Source organism: Vespa mandarinia, chromosome 6 (assembly GCF_050613455.1).
Source record: "Vespa mandarinia isolate Hongniang chromosome 6, ASM5061345v1, whole genome shotgun sequence".
Lineage (NCBI taxonomy): Eukaryota > Metazoa > Arthropoda > Insecta > Hymenoptera > Vespidae > Vespa > Vespa mandarinia.
This window is the reverse complement of record NC_140815.1, coordinates 4,392,501-4,411,298: the sequence shown is the minus strand read 5'-3', so window position 1 is coordinate 4,411,298 and position 18,798 is coordinate 4,392,501. Positions and strand designations below refer to the sequence as shown.

General features: G+C 30.4%; 3 protein-coding genes across 6 annotated transcripts in view; all 3 read left to right on the top strand.

The window, feature by feature from the left end:
• The first annotated feature begins 104 nt into the window (after positions 1 to 104).
• Zip102B (Zinc/iron regulated transporter-related protein 102B) lies at positions 105 to 2,400 on the top strand. The gene is made up of 5 exons (XM_035864801.2): positions 105 to 780; positions 927 to 1,056; positions 1,146 to 1,369; positions 1,433 to 1,567; positions 1,647 to 2,400. Exons 1-5 carry the CDS (start codon positions 688 to 690, stop codon positions 1,893 to 1,895), a joined length of 831 nt encoding a protein of 276 aa, XP_035720694.1. The 5' UTR covers positions 105 to 687; the 3' UTR covers positions 1,896 to 2,400.
• Positions 2,401 to 3,217: 817 nt separating this feature from the next.
• On the top strand, positions 3,218 to 6,001 carry uri (unconventional prefoldin RPB5 interactor). Of its 2 annotated transcripts, XM_035864797.2 has the most exons (6): positions 3,218 to 3,695; positions 3,875 to 4,124; positions 4,190 to 4,339; positions 4,411 to 4,558; positions 4,656 to 5,409; positions 5,486 to 5,995. In XM_035864797.2, the coding sequence occupies exons 1-6, from the start codon at positions 3,606 to 3,608 to the stop codon at positions 5,603 to 5,605; spliced, it is 1,512 nt and encodes a 503-aa protein (XP_035720690.1). In that variant the 5' UTR covers positions 3,218 to 3,605; the 3' UTR covers positions 5,606 to 5,995. The 2 variants fall into 2 exon arrangements, with proteins under 2 accessions (XP_035720690.1, XP_035720691.1); XM_035864798.2 differs by lacking the exon at positions 3,218 to 3,695 and having other exon boundaries at positions 3,897 to 4,124; positions 4,174 to 4,339; positions 5,486 to 6,001.
• Positions 6,002 to 7,501: 1,500 nt separating this feature from the next.
• LOC118440947 (metabotropic glycine receptor) overlaps positions 7,502 to 18,798 on the top strand; it is a 92,257-nt gene continuing 80,960 nt past the window's right edge. The window contains exon 1 of one of the 3 annotated variants that reach the window (XM_085657636.1): positions 7,502 to 9,764. In XM_085657636.1, the coding sequence (XP_085513762.1) occupies positions 8,303 to 9,764 (1,462 nt within the window). In that variant the 5' untranslated portion in view covers positions 7,502 to 8,302. The remainder of the gene's footprint in view (positions 9,765 to 18,798) is intronic. The other 2 variants (XM_085657634.1, XM_085657635.1) reach the window with 2 other exon arrangements.

Here is an 18,798-nt window from a genome sequence, read left to right as displayed (position 1 = left end):
ATATGAAAGAGAACAAAATATATTTTTTTTCTTATATATATATATATATATTATATATATAATCGATTTATTTCACAGTAATCATATAATACATTGTTTATTTATTTATTTTTTTATAATAAATTATTATTTAATTTTTAAATAGTTTATTAACAAAACGATTTATTGATTTTCTTTTTTTCTGTTCGTTAATATTAAATGTTTTTTGATATTTTCGATTTTCTAATACGAAATTCGCGCGTTAACAAAAAGGATAAAACATAACCTATGATGACCATTAGCGCTCTTAGCGCTAGTTACTATAGATCTTCTCACGATGTTAAATGTTACATCTTTTATTACAAATGTCCCTAATATTTGTAACTAGTGTTTTGTACGTGGGCGTTATATTTACTTGTAGTTTTGTTAGATTATTTTCTTTGTATGTATTAAAAACATAGTGAACATCTATGGACTTTTCCTAATTTATATCACAAAGTAACTTCCTTCCTTTACCACTCTACCTACTTTCGTCGATGTTGCTACGTCGACAGAAAGAGATTAAAAGAAGCGATGAGAACTGTCATTATCAGCATGTGGTAGCTAAAGCAGTTAATATTTTAAAAACAATTATTACAAACGTTTACACTGTTTGTAATGTGTAAATCTTAATTAAATAAATTAATTTTGACATAAATCATTTTTAAAATGTCAGAGAGCTCGATAATATGGCTCTCTTTAGTTATGTTAGGTGGCTCGTATTTGGCCGGTTTTTTGCCATTAATTATGAATTTATCGGAGGTAAGAGTATTTGTCAATTAAAATTATTCGATTATACTATATCTGTGATGATTTATAATATTACTATTATACACTCAAAGCTATTGATTAGATATTCTTTAATACATATTGGAATTATTTGTTATGAAGTGTTAATATATTTTTAGGACAAATTGCAATTAGTATCTGTACTTGGAGCTGGGCTCCTTGTTGGAACTGCATTGGCTGTAATAATACCTGAAGGTATAAGAGCATTATTTACAGCCCCTCCTGGTAGTGATCATCAACAGAGCGATAGTAAGCTGTTATATAATTTTATACTTTCAAAATATAATAGTATCCTATAAAAATTTAAAGATTATATATTTGTATTGTATGTTTTATAGGTGATTTACATTCTTTGATAGGGATTAGTTTAGTACTTGGTTTTATATTTATGCTCTTGGTCGATCAATGTACAAGAAGAGGCGGAGGTAAGGAGAAAAGTTTTACTGCTACATTAGGCCTTGTCGTTCATGCAGCTGCAGATGGAGTAGCATTAGGTGCTGCAGCAACAACCTCGCAAGCTGATGTTGAAGTCATAGTATTTCTAGCAATCATGCTACATAAAGTAAGACCAAAGTAAATTTAAACAAAAATAGATTTATTCATAATGAAATGCTTGTTATGACAGGCCCCTGCTGCATTTGGCCTAGTATCTTTTCTACTTCATGAAGGAGTGGAAAAAAAGAAAATAGGGAAACATTTATTAGTATTTTCTCTTTCTGCACCCTGCCTTGCACTTCTAACATATTTTGGTATTGGAAAAGTAAGTTTTAAAATTATCTTTTAATATGCTTTTTCATTGCCATGCAAGTAAATGTATTTATATTCTTTGTATATTTTAGGAAGGTAAGGAAACCCTCAGTAATGTCAATGCGACAGGACTAGCAATGTTGTTCAGTGCAGGAACTTTTCTATATGTAGCTACTGTACATGTTTTACCAGAATTAATGACCAGAGAAGTTAATTATTCTCGTTTACCAACAACTGAAGCAACAACAACAAGTGTCTCTGGTCTTAGATTTAAAGAAATATTAGTATTAGTAATTGGTTCATTTTTACCATCACTACTTACAACTGGACATCAACATTGATACAGAGCTCATATTTTATACTACACCAGTTTCACTCATTGCCCTCATAAATTTTTATAATTTAATTTTTTATACACGTAAAAACTAAAATTTTTTGAGACGTGTATGAATACAGCAATCTTTGTTGTTAAACGATATGTATATAACATTATTTGAATTCGAACTTAAAGAATACTTTAGGTACTATTATAAAAAGATATTATTTAGGCATAAACAAACAGATCTTATAAATTTTTTGTTATTCTAGTATTTCTGTACATCATAATGATAAACTATTTCTTATTCAACGTTTAATGAATACAGGGATATCATTAAATATGGTTTTAGGGGACAGTAATGAATTCTTAATTTAAAATATATTATTCTTGCATTATAAATAATGCATAAAACGATAAAATTTTGTGCGATAAACCATCTAAAGAAGGACGATTATAAATATGAAAATATTTTTCTGTTGATAATACTGATAAAATAATCATATATTAAAATTTCTATGTGATAAAAATATCTGATTAGAAAGATGCATTTATTTTATAATTAAATTATGTTTTAGATAATTTTTATTATGTTTGACACATACAATGAAATTATTGTATTTTCCGTAATTAAAAATAATACATTAAACCTTGAAAACCATATGCATACGAAAACAAACATATATTTTAATGTATTTTAAAGATATGTGTATCTTGACATATAAAGAATTTTTTTATTCACAAATGCAATTGTCATCCCATACGATCTATAGTAAATTAAATAATGAACAAATAATTGTAAACACCTTATTTACTCAGATTATATTTTTTAAAATAATAAATTATTACAATCATTTTTCTACATTTGATCTTACATATCTTTGTTTATATTTCTTTTTTTTAATTACTTTATATCTTTTCATTTATTTCAAATAATTGTGAACTGATAAAAACAAAAATCAGGATTTCATATAAATCATTTTCAGAGAGTTGAATAAATGGTATGCGTGTACTATACGATCAAATAACCGAGCATTTAATCATACATATCGGCATTATATGAATCATGAAAGTTGGTAGAAGTGTCACGTGAAAATCGTATTTATCGAGATATGTTTATATCGATAATTTTATTTGAATTTGTAGAGATCTCATTGGTTTTCAATAGTGTCAATCAGTATTGCCAAGATCAAGAGAAAATAGAAAATAATGGGGGAAAAGTAGTAGTAGACGAATCATAAGACATAATTTGTATCAGATATGTGTGGTAATATAGGTATAGTGTGATAGTGAGACATAATGTCATATTAGGTCATGTAGACATTTTATCTAGTAATGTTGTTGATACGTTTAGGTATATTATTATTTTTGTTAATATTCACTTTACGTGTTTATTAATATACTCTATCGGAGTCAAATCTTTCGTTTAAATGTAATTTATTTTAAATGTTTAAGAAGTCATTTTCTCACAACTAAAATATATAAATAAGCAGCAAAAATGAAAATATAGTAATGTATTGTATTTTTAAAATGAATATACATAACCTATTTTGTGTGTGACTATAAAATTATAAGTTTCACATATAGTTGTATTGAAATGTAATCATGTTATTGTTCATTTTAAATTTATAATTCATAATACGTTACGTTTCATATTGCAAAATAAATTCTTGGTTTCATAACCTCTATTCGTTGTAACTCGTATGCTTTTATACCATTGAACGATTTAATCAAAATGAATGGAACGGTATTGGATGTTTCAAATGAGAATTTAAAGTCAATAAAAGAGTATCAGCAAATACTTTTAAATCAAGCATTTACACAGGTATTTATATGAATGAATTAGTCGATATTACAAATTATTTCATTCTGTAATAATTCTATTACATAGTGCATGTAACTCTCTACTTATGTTAAAATATTTATACTTCTTTATATGGTGATTTATTTTTATATATGATCATACAATTGTATATGTATGATTATAATGATTTAATATTACAGGGAATTCAGAGAAATGAAGAACGGTTCAAGGTATGGAGTGAATATAAGAAGAGTCATAAAAAAGTTATAGAAGCACTTGAGAAGTTACCTTTAGAATTAACAATTAATTGTATGGTACCTATTGGTAAACGTGCATTTATGAAAGGAAAATTAATACACACTAATGAGATTCTGGCTTGTCTTGGAGAAAACTACTTTGCAAAGTATAGTGCTGCACAGGCAATTGCTCTGTGCAATCGTAGAATTCAATGTACGTGTATACACTACACAGAGTATTTTATTTGTAACGTTTATAATAGTTTTTCTCTCTTTCAGCTGCCAATGAGATGTTGACAAATTTGGAGAAAGAAAGAAATTTATATGAAATGAGACAATTTATTCTTCAACAGTTTGATGTTTTTGATAAAAAAGAAAGGGCAGATTTAGTAGAACATTGGGATGATAAGAAATTAGATGAATGGAGAGGTGACTGTTAGAAAAAAATATTAATTTATCTAAAGTAGTATTTGTATATTGAAGTTAAATTTTGTTTATAGCTGAACACAGAGAAAGAGAAAAAGAGTATCACAAAAAACTTTCAGAATTAAGGAAAAAAGAAAAGACTGATATTCGAACTGAAGAAGATCTTTTTGAAAGATTAGATGAATTGGAACTTCAAGAGGAATTAGCAGATGAAATAAATAGGTCTTTATATTATTAGTTTACTTTACTATATTAATTGTAAGTTCTGATGTTTCTTGTATATTTTATTATTTCTTTTTTTATTTTTAATTTTTAATAGATTAGAAGATGAACGTGCAAAGTTTTATGGAGAAGAATTAGAAGAAGGAGAAGTATATTATGAATCAGAATCAGAAGAAGAAAGTTCGAACGACGAACATTCTTTGGAAGAAATAGAAAAAGAATTGAACAAATTGAAAGAGATTCGAATGGGCAAAAGTACTAACGTACAATCAACGGAATCTAATATGATCAATACTATTGTACATACAGAAAATGAAATATCTAATAGTTATTCCAACAAAACTGAAGAAGTAGAGAAAACATTATTAAAAAGTATTAGCAACGTTTCCTGTAATAATCATAATGAAGATGAATCGTTTAAGATTGCTAAATCAAAAAGTATGAGCGAAATAAGTAACGAGGAAGTAAAATTAAAGGAGAAAAGAAGAGTATCGTTTGTAGAACCAGATTTTTCGACTTACAATGACGATAGTAAAATAGTTTCTATTAAAAGTCAAGATGAACAATCTACAGAATTATCGAATGATAATCTAGATGATTCTGAAGATGATATTATTCGAATTGAATTTAAACATACAGACAATAATTTATATATACCAGAATTCACGGGAAATGAAATAACATCTCCAAGAGATATATACAAAATGTTTTCTAAACCAAAATCTATTTTGAAAAGATCACCCAACGATGTAATGCCACCACAAAATACTTCTTTACCAACATATAATTCAGAAGAAGAAGAAGAAGAAGAAGAGGGAAATGAAGGTATTAAACCTTCCGCGTACAATTTTGTAAGTAAATATTTATTTAGCAAATTCAATTATTTCGTCAAAGAGTATAACATATATTTTAATTTTATTATTTTAGATTGTAAAGGACATTTGCGAGAAGGAATTAGCAAACTCTAAGAAAAAGAATGTCGAGATTATGCAGGACAAGAAACTAGTCAGTAGATTTAGGATGGAACGTTCTACGTTAAAAAAATAAAATAAATATATCGATCGCTACATAATTGAATCCTTGTTTATTTTCTTAAATTTCATGTTATAATTAATTTTAGTTAGATATCATAAGATATTTTAATCCTAATAAATTCTAATTATTAATCGTATTTATGTCGAGCGATACTATGAGAGCTAATTAAATAATAAGCTATATCGTTTAAATCCATTTTAATGAATCATTTGGAATGGTTTCGTGCTCGACAAAATCAACGAATTTCTCACCTATTCATTTATTCACGTGGTGTAGCATAAAGGACAAAGGGCTTACGTAACATAGCACTTGGAATGCAAACGAGACGAGGAATACTGTGATTAGGAGTACGATTAGTGTAACGATCTTTATCTCGTGACAACGATTAAAAGCTTCGCAAGTTCGATTCGTACGTGAGAACCTTGATGTTTATTTACAGATTATATCACGAAGAAAAAAAAGGATTTCTCTCTCTCTCTCTCTCCCTCTCCCTCCCTCTTTTTTTTCTAACTATCTTTCATAAATTTATTCAATTTTAAAATCACCGATAAAACAAAGGCTACAAAATTACTTGGCTCAAAATACATGTCATAATACATATAATAGAAGAACATTGACGTTAATCTTTTTGTTTATTAGTATCTCTGTTAAATCATTTTTTTTCGCATTACAATAAGAAAAACGATGACGTATATTACAAAGAGGATATTTTTCATTTTTTTTATTTTTTCTCGTGTAATATAATATCGTGCGAAAAATAGACGGCCTAGATAATAGGGATGACAAGTGATATGTCGCGAGCGATCGTCCTTGGATTAATTAAAAAGGATGGCACAAAAAAAGGAATAGAAATAAAAAAGAAAGAAAAATAGGAATAGAAAGTGCTTTTGGAACGAATAAAAAATGATTGAGGTGTACAACAATTAAAGTTGTTCACGTCATATATATTTGTCTATATACGAATACGTAATTATATAGGTACATAATTGTTTTTGAAGTAGATACTTGCAGACAATGAGGTAAATTATATATTATTTGTACTGCTTGTACTGCTTCTCATTTTGAATGGGAATTTAATTAGAACATGTGTTAAAACGTCAAGATATCTTTTAAAGCAAGGACAAAATTTAAGTATGTAATTGAATCTAGTAATTTAATTTTGAATTTCATCCATCTCAAAGGTAAATTTCAAAGGTAAATGAAAAATGAAAGGATTCAGATCCTTTTGATCAATCGATCTTTTTCTATGCGGTTCATTGACTTCCATTAATCTATATTTGAACAAAAGTAATGCGATTTGTATTGAAAACTTATTCCAGTCACGTCAGTTTTAAAATCACGAAGAAAATAGAAAGAGTTTGATCTAAATTCTTTGAAGAAAATCGGACAGAAGGATTAGTGTTTGTCATTTGTATATATGTCACTGTATGTGTGTATGTGTATGTGTGTGTGTGTCTGTATGTGTCTGTGTGAGAGGAGGAATGAGAGAGACAGGAGACATGCGCTCTACGTGCGTTTCCCTTTCTTGTTGCAACGTCTCTTCGTAGGGTAGCAGCCAGTTTTCATCCCTCAGTTCAACGCCGCGTGCGAGCGTGACACGATGAGAGAGTACGGCTCACATTTTTTCACGCTTTTTTCTAACTAAAATTACTAACTCTCGGTGTCACGTTTTTCTCGCTTTCCCCTTTTACGTGCTCTTTTCCAATCATCGAACTTGTTGAAAGGAAAAAGAGACACAATGACATTCGTACCAATTTATGACTTTTATCCGTAGTCTTACGATAAGATGTAAAAAAAAATCTACTATTTCTTCGTCCCCTCTTTCTATCTCTATCTTCTTATCGTCTTAATTGTACTTATTTTGTTTCTTGAAAAAAAAAAAAAAAAAAAAAAGAAAAAAAAACAAAAAAAAGAAAACAAAAAAAAAAGAAAGAAAGAAAGAAAAAAGAAAAAAAAAGGAAGGAAAAAACGAGCAAAGTACCGAAATCGTATTCGGAGCAAAAAAAGAGACAAAAAAATGGAAGAGACAATCGGTATCGATGAATCTCCATTGAAATTACGAGCGTGAAAGTGACTGAACTATTTTTTGTTTTGACGCTCCTCATCCCTATCTATCTAACTTTCTCTCTTTTTCTCTCACTTATCTATGTTCCCTTAAGGCGACGAAGATCGTAGAAAATCGATAAATGATGCTCGTTCGGTCGATCGACCGATTCTCGATAAGAAAATTCGATTCTCGTAAATAACGTACGTTCCACGGAGATTTTTTTTCCCTTCATATCGATTAAACATCTCGAAGAAGGCCTCCTCTGTCTTTCAGGGTGACACGAAGGGAATCAGTCATGTCGATGTCGTTGTCGCTTGCGAGATCGAGAAAGACGGGCACGTTTTTGCGATCGTCCAAGTGGAAGGTGCAGTGCCTTGTGGCGTTGGAATTTCGTTCAAAGGGATAAGAGGAGGAAAAGGGGAAAGAAGAAAAAGGAAAACTAGCTAAACTCTTCCGCGTTCTGACGAAAAATAATACAAATCGGAAAAAAAGAATTGCAAAAGATATTGTCGTTGTCAAAAATGAATAGTGCCAATTGTGATGATAGTGTGGTCACAGAATGACGTGATTTATCACGAGAAAGTATCCTCGGAAAAGAGGGGGGGGGGGAAAGGAAGGAGAAAGTTCCTGATGATCGAAAAAAAGAAGGGATAGGTCTAACGATGAGTGTCAGTAAATTTCGTTACGCTCTTGTCCTGCTCGCGTTTACGCGCGAATTTTTATTAATAACAAGCGAGAAGGAATCAACGGAGATCGAAATGTCGAAGGAGTATCTGCATCGTCAACAGAGTCATCGGCAACGATCCTTTGCCGTGAATCGATTGTTGGATAAAAGCTCGCGAGAAGAGGATTCAACAAGTTCGAAGAATTATGTGGTTTTCGTCGAAACACCAGCTAATGGGAAGACACGAGGTGTAACCTCAGAATTATTGTCGAGTAAGGAAATTGAAAAAGAATTGGAGACGAATATTGAGAAACCGCAAACAACTCAGATCAGACATGGCAGATCTCGTAGTCATTTCGTTAGGCAAATCAAACTCGAAGATCTGGAGTCGTTGCGTGTTAGGACAAAAAGGATACATCTTTCTTCAAATTTTACCGAGGAGGAAAAAGAGGATGAAGATTCGAGTTATTTGAGGAGATACGAGTCAAAAGAAAGTAGGGAAGGTAAAGGGGATGATACGACAAAGAAGGATCGATGGTCTTACGGTACCCCAGAGACGTGGACCGAGTCAACGAGACAATTGAACGAGCTAATTCGTAAAGTCTTTCGACAGCACGCTGACGTACCTCGTATCGAGCATCACGAGAAAGAAGAAGATATCTTGGTCAACAAGTTTAAAAAAATTTCTCGATCAGGTAAGCATCGAATCGAGGATCCCTTCGATTCTACGGAGAATTCGATCATCGCTTATGGTCGTGTTTTGCATTCTTCAACGATCAACGAAGACTCCTCGAAGATCGATACCAACGAAAATGATTTCGACGATGTATCTATCGAGAATTCCGATAAGTTCGTTGTTCGACAAGTTGTTGAAAACAGTTCAATAAGTAAAATCAATGATTATGACGATCTAGAAGAAAGTGATACGACAGACGTAAATATAGATAATCTTCCAACGAAACGACATCCCGAGAAGGAATCCGTCCAAGTCGACATCGTCACGAGATTTCTTCGTATAATCGAGAATCAACATTTACTAGGGGAAAACTGTACCGCCGGTACTGATCTCAATCTCGGCGAAGGTGTCGTCGACCGTTACGCTCAAGAAAGATTCCGGCTGGAGGCAAATTTTGCGGTAAATCGAGCCAACATGCTTACCAGGTTATGGAAATATGCACCTGAGGTGATGCTTTCCTCGGAATATCTTCTTCATGCAAGTGTCCTTTCAATGGTCGAATTCGATGAAGATATCTTTGCCGCTGGTAATTGCTACGACAAGCTTCAATATAAAGATCACTGGCTCTATTGTCCCTTTGCTCATCGGCTTCAGGATCAGGAAGGTGTTTTAGTAAAGGACTTAGCAATCGAGTATAAGTACTTGAGCAACAGCAGCGAGTGGTTTTACATTGCCAGGAAGAACGCCGAGAGGGTTATTGCCAGTAACAACCAATTTAGCCGAGGTGAGTGTACGTCTTAGTATTCTTGTAGCGGACAATAGATCGGTTCACTTGGAGTCTATGCTTCTATAACGATCTCCTGCTCACCGTTTTTGTCTCTCTCTCTCTCTCTCCTTCCCCCCCTCTCTCACTTTCTCTCTCCTTCTCTCTTTCTCTTACTTTTGTTGGCAAAGTACTCCTGTATATTGGAATTATGCGAATCACTTGAGTCAGAAATGAAGAGAGAGAGAGAGAGAGAAAGAGAGAGAGAAAGATAAGAGGGTGGATATGTGAATGTTAGGAGAATGGAGAATCTCAATGGTTTTTGTTATCTATATATAGCTCCGACTTTTACATAAAATTTATAAGATCAGAAGAATATGAGCAGTAATGGCTCGGTTAGATTCGTATTAATGTTATTATTTTATATTTGTAATATTTTTGTCTTTTTTTTTTTCTTTTTTATCTAAAATCCTTTTCCCTCATTCGTTAGACATTGCGTGACACATGGTACTCGGGAAAAGTTAAAACGATTTATGCGTAGCCACGCGTCGTTCAAAATGTTCATTTTCGTCCTTCAGAATTCAATAGGGACACAAAATTCATGTTACGCGAGAAGTATAAAATATGCCAGGTCGTTGTAATTGACGACAATTAATTTTACAATTAATCCAGTTAAATCGGTACGTGCGGTATCAGTAGGCGTTTCCACTTGTTACGTCGTAAATCGCTTTAATAGCCATAATAAGACGGAACGTATGAGGGTTTTATCCCTCTCTATGCTCTAATCGACATTGGATAAAACGTAGCATTAATTAAAACATATTTTACAAAAGAATCAAATTTGTTTTAGCCTTTTCTTTTTATTCGGAAAATCTTAATTAGCTTCATAATATTTTTTCTTATTATTTTTGTTTGTGAACGTACGTTATAGTGAGATCAATATAAGCGTGCAAGACATTTTTATTTTTTTTGATAGGCTAATTATAAAGCCAATTGAACTGAGAGTAAGTCGTCGATTAATTAATCGATATGCTCAGAATTATTGATATTTCTTAATCTTTAGATTTTCTAAGAGAAAGCTTTGTTGGTTTTTCTTTTTCACATTATATACGATCGATTATTGTGCTTGTTTCTTAATTCTTCCTCTTTTAACCAGGAATTAATTTCAGGGAGGGAATTTTCATTTTCCATTTTAATTTTTTCAGATTTTCCAATTCTACGCTTTAAAAAGAGTTCACCGATCTATAAAATTCTTTGCAATCGCGTCTAATTAAGGAGATTCATAAAAACCATCGAAATATTAATAATGCATGACAGATTTAGTTCAAATAAAATCCTATCGCACGTAAGTCGAAAATACGATGGAGCTTTCGTTTCTTCCTTCAAGTATTATGTACTTATTATAATAATTGCTCATTTCGATATGTGAAACAAATACGATAATACATTACATTAACTTAATGTCTATTATAAATTACATCAATTTATTAAATCAATATAATTTATTAAATTAAATTAATTTAATAAATTAATATCTATTATATCATATATATTCAAAGAATACATTGAGTTACATTATTTAATTATCCATTTTGCTCAATGAATTATTCATGAAAATAATGGTTTCGCAATCATCGGTTTTACAATCAGTTTCTTATTAGATCTAAGAATTAAAAGTTCCACGGTCAAGAAAGTTTCACAAAGATTTATTCATTCATCAGAACAGAAAGTGAAAAAAAAAATCGTAAATTTTACTGGCATTCTATATAATCTGATTTATCGACTTCATTTTTGCTTTTGCTATATACACGTCAAACTAAGAAATGAATTCTATTGATTAAATCTTTGTCTTCTATTAAAAGTAACTCTGCCCTTTTGACCTATCAGATACATGATTAATATGAGAGAGAAAGAGATAGAGAGAATCGTAAAAAAGAATTCAATATATAGAAGCTTATCGATTATTATCGAATTAATATCAAATATAATATCATACATTTATTCTAATATTTGCGTCCAATAAACGTTTCAATTAATCGTTTAGTAATGGGATTGGCTGTTAGTATCGGTAGCTGTATATTATACGTGAAAATTAAAGGAAAAATTTCTATAATAAATAAATAGCCTTATATGGCTAATTATTAATATGTGCATATTATTACGTAACGATAAATTCAGATAAATATAATGAGCTTTGGATAAATCGATGAAATTTCAAAATTTACGTAGAAATGAGAAATGTATGTTAAATCGACTGCGAGTAATTAAAATGTTTCTCGAAATGATAACGATGTTGTGATTTCAATTGAAGAATTTTCCATATGATCAAAAATTATTATTGTTTTTCATACAATCGAATAAATAAACATATTTTTCTTTGCTTGTCATTCGATAAAAAAAAAAAAAACAAAAAAAGAAACAAAATAATGACATTTTTTCTTCACGAGAGATATTCAAAGAAGAAAATAATGTAGGTATAGTAAAAAATTTGTAATTTCGAACGAGTAAAAATTTCGAAAATAAATCTAATCAAATCGACGTAATCAAATTTAAATCGTTCTTAAAAATCAATCTACACGAAGTTCTTCGATATTCTTTAATTTGAACGATAAGAGAAAATATTCATCGAATGGAAACAAATTAGAATATACAATGAAAACTTTCTATTTTCATTTTTACTATACGAGGACGATCTACTCATTCTGTAGTATCCTTATACGATCTAATCTCTACTTGTTCTAGAGTTTTATTAAAGACTCTTTAATCAATGTTCGATTGGTACAGTAGAAAAGTTTTAGAAAATTAATGCGGTAGATATTAAATGAAGTAAATATCCAGATATTAAGTGAATGAAAGAAGATCGTAAAAATGTTGTAATTAATTTTATGATAGTGCGAAGTGTTCTAAGGTTGATTATATAAGAAGTAATCATCCTTCGACGATATCTTTCCTTATCATGGGGCTAATTACAAGTTGGAAAGTTCTAAGCGATGGAAGTAAATTCGTCTCGTCTGCCGAAGTAATCGGCACGCCTTCAACGATCCAAATTGCACTTTCAAACTTGACAATCTCGTGCGCTTGTATATTCTCTCATTCTCTTTTACACTCTTTTACACAGAAGAGAAATGATCAAGAGTCATATTTTCTTTTTGAATAGTTTATTACATGTTTCTTGAGAGCTTAATTAACGTGTCGATTGAGATATTTCTTTTCGTCAGATTTCAAATGTTTTATTTTGAATTACGTAAAATCAAATAAATTTTTAATTTACTGAAATCATGTATTCAAGAACAATTAACTTATTGCATAAGTGATTATTTATATATACGTGATAGAAATGATGGTATGATTGATAGATCATTAATATTTGTTTTTCTCATGGGATATTATTTTCAACGAATAAAGGTTCCTCTTTCCTATGATGAAAACGAGAAAAATGTATAAACATAGATTTTCAACGCTTTTGAACGGCGTACTTTAGCACGTTTATCTTTACGGTTTTTATCATTCATCAATTCATTTGCATTTATATCACTCATTTGTCTGCTAAAATAGTGCTGACAAATTAAGTACTAATAACCGTGGTATAATCATTGTTGATCGAATTATTAACTTCATTAAATACCAACACATTTACGAACGCAATATAAATAGTTTTAAATTTCGAGAAAAATTTTCCCATTCCAAATTAAATTGATCGAATAGATATTATACTTTTAAAAATTATATTATTGTGCTTTCAGTTTTATCAATAATAATTTCACTAAATTTATTGACGCGCTATACGAAATAGCATTTACCTATGCGAGATATCTTAAAAGTTTCATAAATAATTTTTAGAGGATTACGTACTTTTAGATTAATTGCGTTTTGTCTAGTAATTATCTTCGTGCATCGTTTTATAGAAAGGATGGATTATCCTGTCGGTGGTTTTCAATGGAATCGAGCATTCTCGCGTTGAAAATTTGAATATCTTCAACTCGTTATATATATATATATATGTTTATGTGTATGTGTATGTGCGGGTAGACAAACAAGAAGATTATTACATCTATTATTTAAACGTTGTTCACTACTGACATTTAAGTCTCTTTTAAGCTCATTTTTTATACCTAAATTTTAATAATTGTATTTCATTTTCAATAGACTCTATTCTCTCCATTATCATGTAGTCTTTTATTGAATATAATTATTGAATCTTTTTACCGTAACCAATTTCATTTATAAAAGCTTTCGATCTCTACACGCTTTGATGAATAGCTTCAAAGTGGTAACATTTAAAATCGGATATTTCAGTGTAAGCATGCAACATTAGTATTTCGCGATAAAGAGCATTCGAGAGATCGATGCTGTCTTCATTTTTCAAAATTCTTTTGATATACAATATTACAAAAGAAAATGATAAGAGCAACCAATATTACATCGATCCTTTATTCTTTAGTTCTTTTTTTCGTTTTCTTTTTCTTCTTTTTTCTTCTTTTGAAAAAAATACGAAAAAACAGGATAGTAATACAAGGATGGATGTAGAAACATTGTTACGAATATATATATGGTATAGTCTCATGGGATGGTAATTACGAGGACGTTTTAAATACTACAAAAGACTTTATTCCTAAAAGAAATATTAACTACATTCTGTTTTACTGAAGCAAAGTCTTCTTTCAACTGATGATAACCAGCAGTATTCAAGTTCTTTTTAATAAACCGATTTTATATATTAAACAAAGTTCATATATAAGGTGTATATATATATTATCTATATTATATATATATATATATCTATATATATATATATATCTATATATATATATATATATATATAGAGTCCGTAGAGTTCATTCACCACGAGTAAAAGCAAATAAAAATATTAGATTGAGATTTACCATTTTCGTTCGTTTTGATGTGAAATATAAATAGTAGGAATAATTAATATTTTGAAGAAGCCATGTTCCATACTATATAACACACACACACACACACACACACATATATATATATATAGACGAAAGGTATATAAAATATAGAATACTCACAGGATTCATTTGGTATACGAGTATGGATCAAATTCGTAGAGCTTTTCTTTCATCGTCTATAAAAGAAATAGAATAACTTCAAGCTTTATTAATTGATTCTTTTTTGACATTTGCATATGTTTACGTCTAGTAATTTCCTATTCAATCGATTTCATTCTCCGCAAGTAACAACGGATAGGTATTTATATAATTACAATAGTTATAAATATTGTATATAAAAAGAAAATTTTAATTCATCGGTTATTCGTCATTTTTGGCGAGAAAAGATTTTAAGATCAACAATGGTCAATTGAAAAAATTCACGATTATTTAATAAGGAGATAAACAACAGGTATTTATAGGGTGAGAAAATATCGCGAGTTCGTTATACTTTTTGAAAGTTGACATTGGAATTTATTTTCTTTTTGATTCATAGCAATTATGATTTTTATTTACATATTTTTAGTTACATGTCAGAGTCGAGTCGTTAGCTCGAGAAAAGTCGAGACAAGAGTGGCGGATTAATTTTCACGAGCGACAAAATATTCCGAGGGTAAATCTCTGTGTTACATTCATATGTTATTGTCGTTTAAATACATATCATGAAAAAGGAACTCATAAATCGCTTAAGCAAATTATTATTCTGGAATTTATTATTTGACAAGATGTTTATAAAATATTAATATCTATTAACAATAATAAAGACAATAATAACAATGGAAAAAATATAAATTGAGATAGAATTTTATAACATATTATAAATGTTTTGTAATGAAAAAATATTCTACAATCCATCTTTATTCTCTTTACATTTAATATCCAATTATTATAGTGAGATTAAATTAAATTACTCTTTGTAAATTATCATACACGCGATAATTATCGCGTATGTTTTACGAAAGATAGAAAAAAAGGAAGAAGTTCAAAAACGAAATTTATTAAATTTAATCATATTATTTTACGTTTTATGCAGTAGAATGAAGAGAAAATCGTTGTATTAGTCATCTAATGAGTACGAAGAACTTACGTAGAAGAAAATATCTTTCTTTAATTGGGTCACAAAGTTCAGTTTTTATCGGGATTATTAATTAATGAAAAGTACGATCGGTAAATGAAAGTTTTAAAAATTCAAAAGATGAAGATGAAGATGAAGAGAAAGAGTGAATGAAGATCAGAATGGTGAATAGACGACACAAAATGTATTATAGCTCGATTTATAAAGTTCATTTGATTTCGTTATAACTAGTACAGTTACTTCATAGTTACCGCAATATGATAGAAATTCTGAGACACGTAATATACACACACTTCGAATAACTAACTTTAAATTATACGTTATATAAAAAATGGTTTTATACCAAAGTTAAGAGGTTTTCTAATAAGATTACTCGTGTTGGTCAATACTGTCAAGTAAACAAAGTTACCTCCTTAAATTTTTTAACGATATTCAATTTTTAAATTGAAGATTAATTTAAAGAAATAAAGTAGAACGCTTTGTTAAATGTTAGATTTAAAATCGATAAAGATGAATATATTTTTACTAAGAATTGAAACTTCTTTCAAATGTTGACCGACATATCTATATACATATAATCGATAAGAATTATCTATTATTTCATTTAAAAAAGCAAACTTATGACCTTCAAAGCTACGTAACGTTTTCACTTAAGAAAAAAATTTATATGCCTATCTAACGATCCTCTTGAAACTATGCAACTTTTGTATACAACAATTTTTCATAGAACGCATAATTTAAAAGTTATGCAAAGTGAGCCTGTATAACGCTTACAGCCAATAATACCAACGTGTAAGCGACATCGATCACCGAGGACATGCTTTCCGACGTCATGCTTTCCGTCGGACCGCCACGGATTATCGATTGTAAAACTCAAGATGGAAGGAGAGAAATACGCGGATTACTTCCGTGTCGTCGGCCGTTATTCGCTTGGAAATAAAGTACCCGCGAACGATGACTTATCATCCTGGGGCAAAAGCCACGAATGTACGGGATCGCAGAAAGATTTTCCAATGAGAAAGAGAAATAGATAGACAGATGTTATTGATAGACAGATATATAATATATGTATAGAAAGAAAGAGAGAGAAGATGAGAGATAAACTTTGACAGAGTTTAGATCCGAATCTTTGAATAGTTCGACATTTCTTCATACTGAAGTATTATCGAACAATTTAAATTGACAATATACCGAGTGTTAATTACATACAAACTTTTTTTTTTTTATCGATATCACTCTTAATTGAAATAAAAAGTTGAGGTTCTATCGTTGATACCGTATATGGCCAAGAATTAAAAGTCATTAGAACGAATATTTCGATATAAACTTCATTGCTCTAATAAGATGATTGATCGATCATTCTCAGGTTATTTTATTACGATTACGTAATGACGTAAATATATTTTTAATTTTGCTAAAAATATTTGGGTCAACAGCGGTTAGGAATGTCAGATATTATCGGCTTATTCGTCTGCTTCGATTTCTTTTGTCTCGCCGAAAGAAGTCCGTCGCTTTGCGTTTGGCATTTCATCGAAAATCCTGACCTGAATTGTGTATCTGACTCGAAGAAAACGTATTATTAAAAGTTATCTTTAAATTCTAGCGAATCAAGAAGAAATTTAAACCCAAGGAAAATCTTTGGATCGTCTTCGAAATATCTTTCTTTTTTTTTTTTTTTTCTACGTGATATGCTCGTTCTAACTTAGCTACCTACTAAGACATTGCCTATTGATTTTATAGTCGTCCTATGTATACGTCCACGATAACAGGTATAAATAGATAACTAGTTTTATAAAGCTTTTTCCGTCGAAATCTCGTAATATTTTTTTCATTTGACATTACTCAGAAAGATGAAAATTTTTTTTTTAAATAAAAAGAATTCTTTAAAAATGTGTATAATAAGGATTCATTGTGATTAAAGTTCTCTGACAAAAATGTGAGGGAAGAAAAAAAGAAAAGAAAAAAAAAACGAGAGATATGGTACAAACAATTCTTTCTAATAATGACAAATAATGTCACGTGAGTACAGCTACATGTTATTCTTCTATGTTACGCTATTATTAGGAACACCATAATTGCAGATACAATGAAACTTGTGTTTACCTTAGAGACGCAATATTTCGTACTTAATAAGACAAACATGTCGTGCTTAATAAGACAAATATTTCGTTCTTTAGATCGTTTACTTTTTAGATAACTCGTGTAACCCCGTTTAATCTTTTCGTTGTGTAAACTTACGAAATAGTAAAAGCATTACACGAAATGGACCTTTACATTGTTGACATTTCCCTTTTGTTTTCTTTTTTATTCTTTTTTTAAAAACTTAACCATTAAAAGGAATAAGAGAGATTGAAGAGAGAGAGAGAGAGAGAGAGAGAGAGAGAGAATGTCATTCGAAATGCACAACTTTTCATAACAATTTCGCAAGGGTTGCGGCTGGTCAGCACTTTGACCGAAATCTAGGGCACACGTGCAAGCACACATTTTTACGATAGGCGGACAGTCTCGCTTGAAAGGACCACTTATCCTTGCCGGCTCTATCGTTTTCTCTTGTTCTTTCGTTCGTTGTAACATTCGCTCTCTTTCCCTTTCTCTCTCTCTCTCTCTCTCTCTTTCTCATTTTTTCTTTTTTTTCCTCTCTTTCACTCTCTAAAGTAACGTTCATCCGACTGCAAATTCGAACGCGAAATACGGCCTCTCGACGGCCTCTCAACAACGATAAACCCTTTTTTCCATCCTCATGCTTGATTTTATCGTTTCTCACGAATACTCGTGAGAACCGTTGCTTTTTCAATCCTCTTCCAAAAGGCAGCCTCATTCATCTTATTTCTTCTGTCGTATTTCCACGATTCGCATTGTGCGCCAAATTCCACCACGGACTATTCGTTGCTCTTTTAAAACTCACGCGAGAAATCGTCCGACATCAAGACGAGAATATTTTTCTCTATCGATCGATCTTACATTCTCGAGTATTTTCTTGAAATGTTTCCTTTCGTGTTCCTGTAAAACGTTCAAAGCTCGCGAGTCA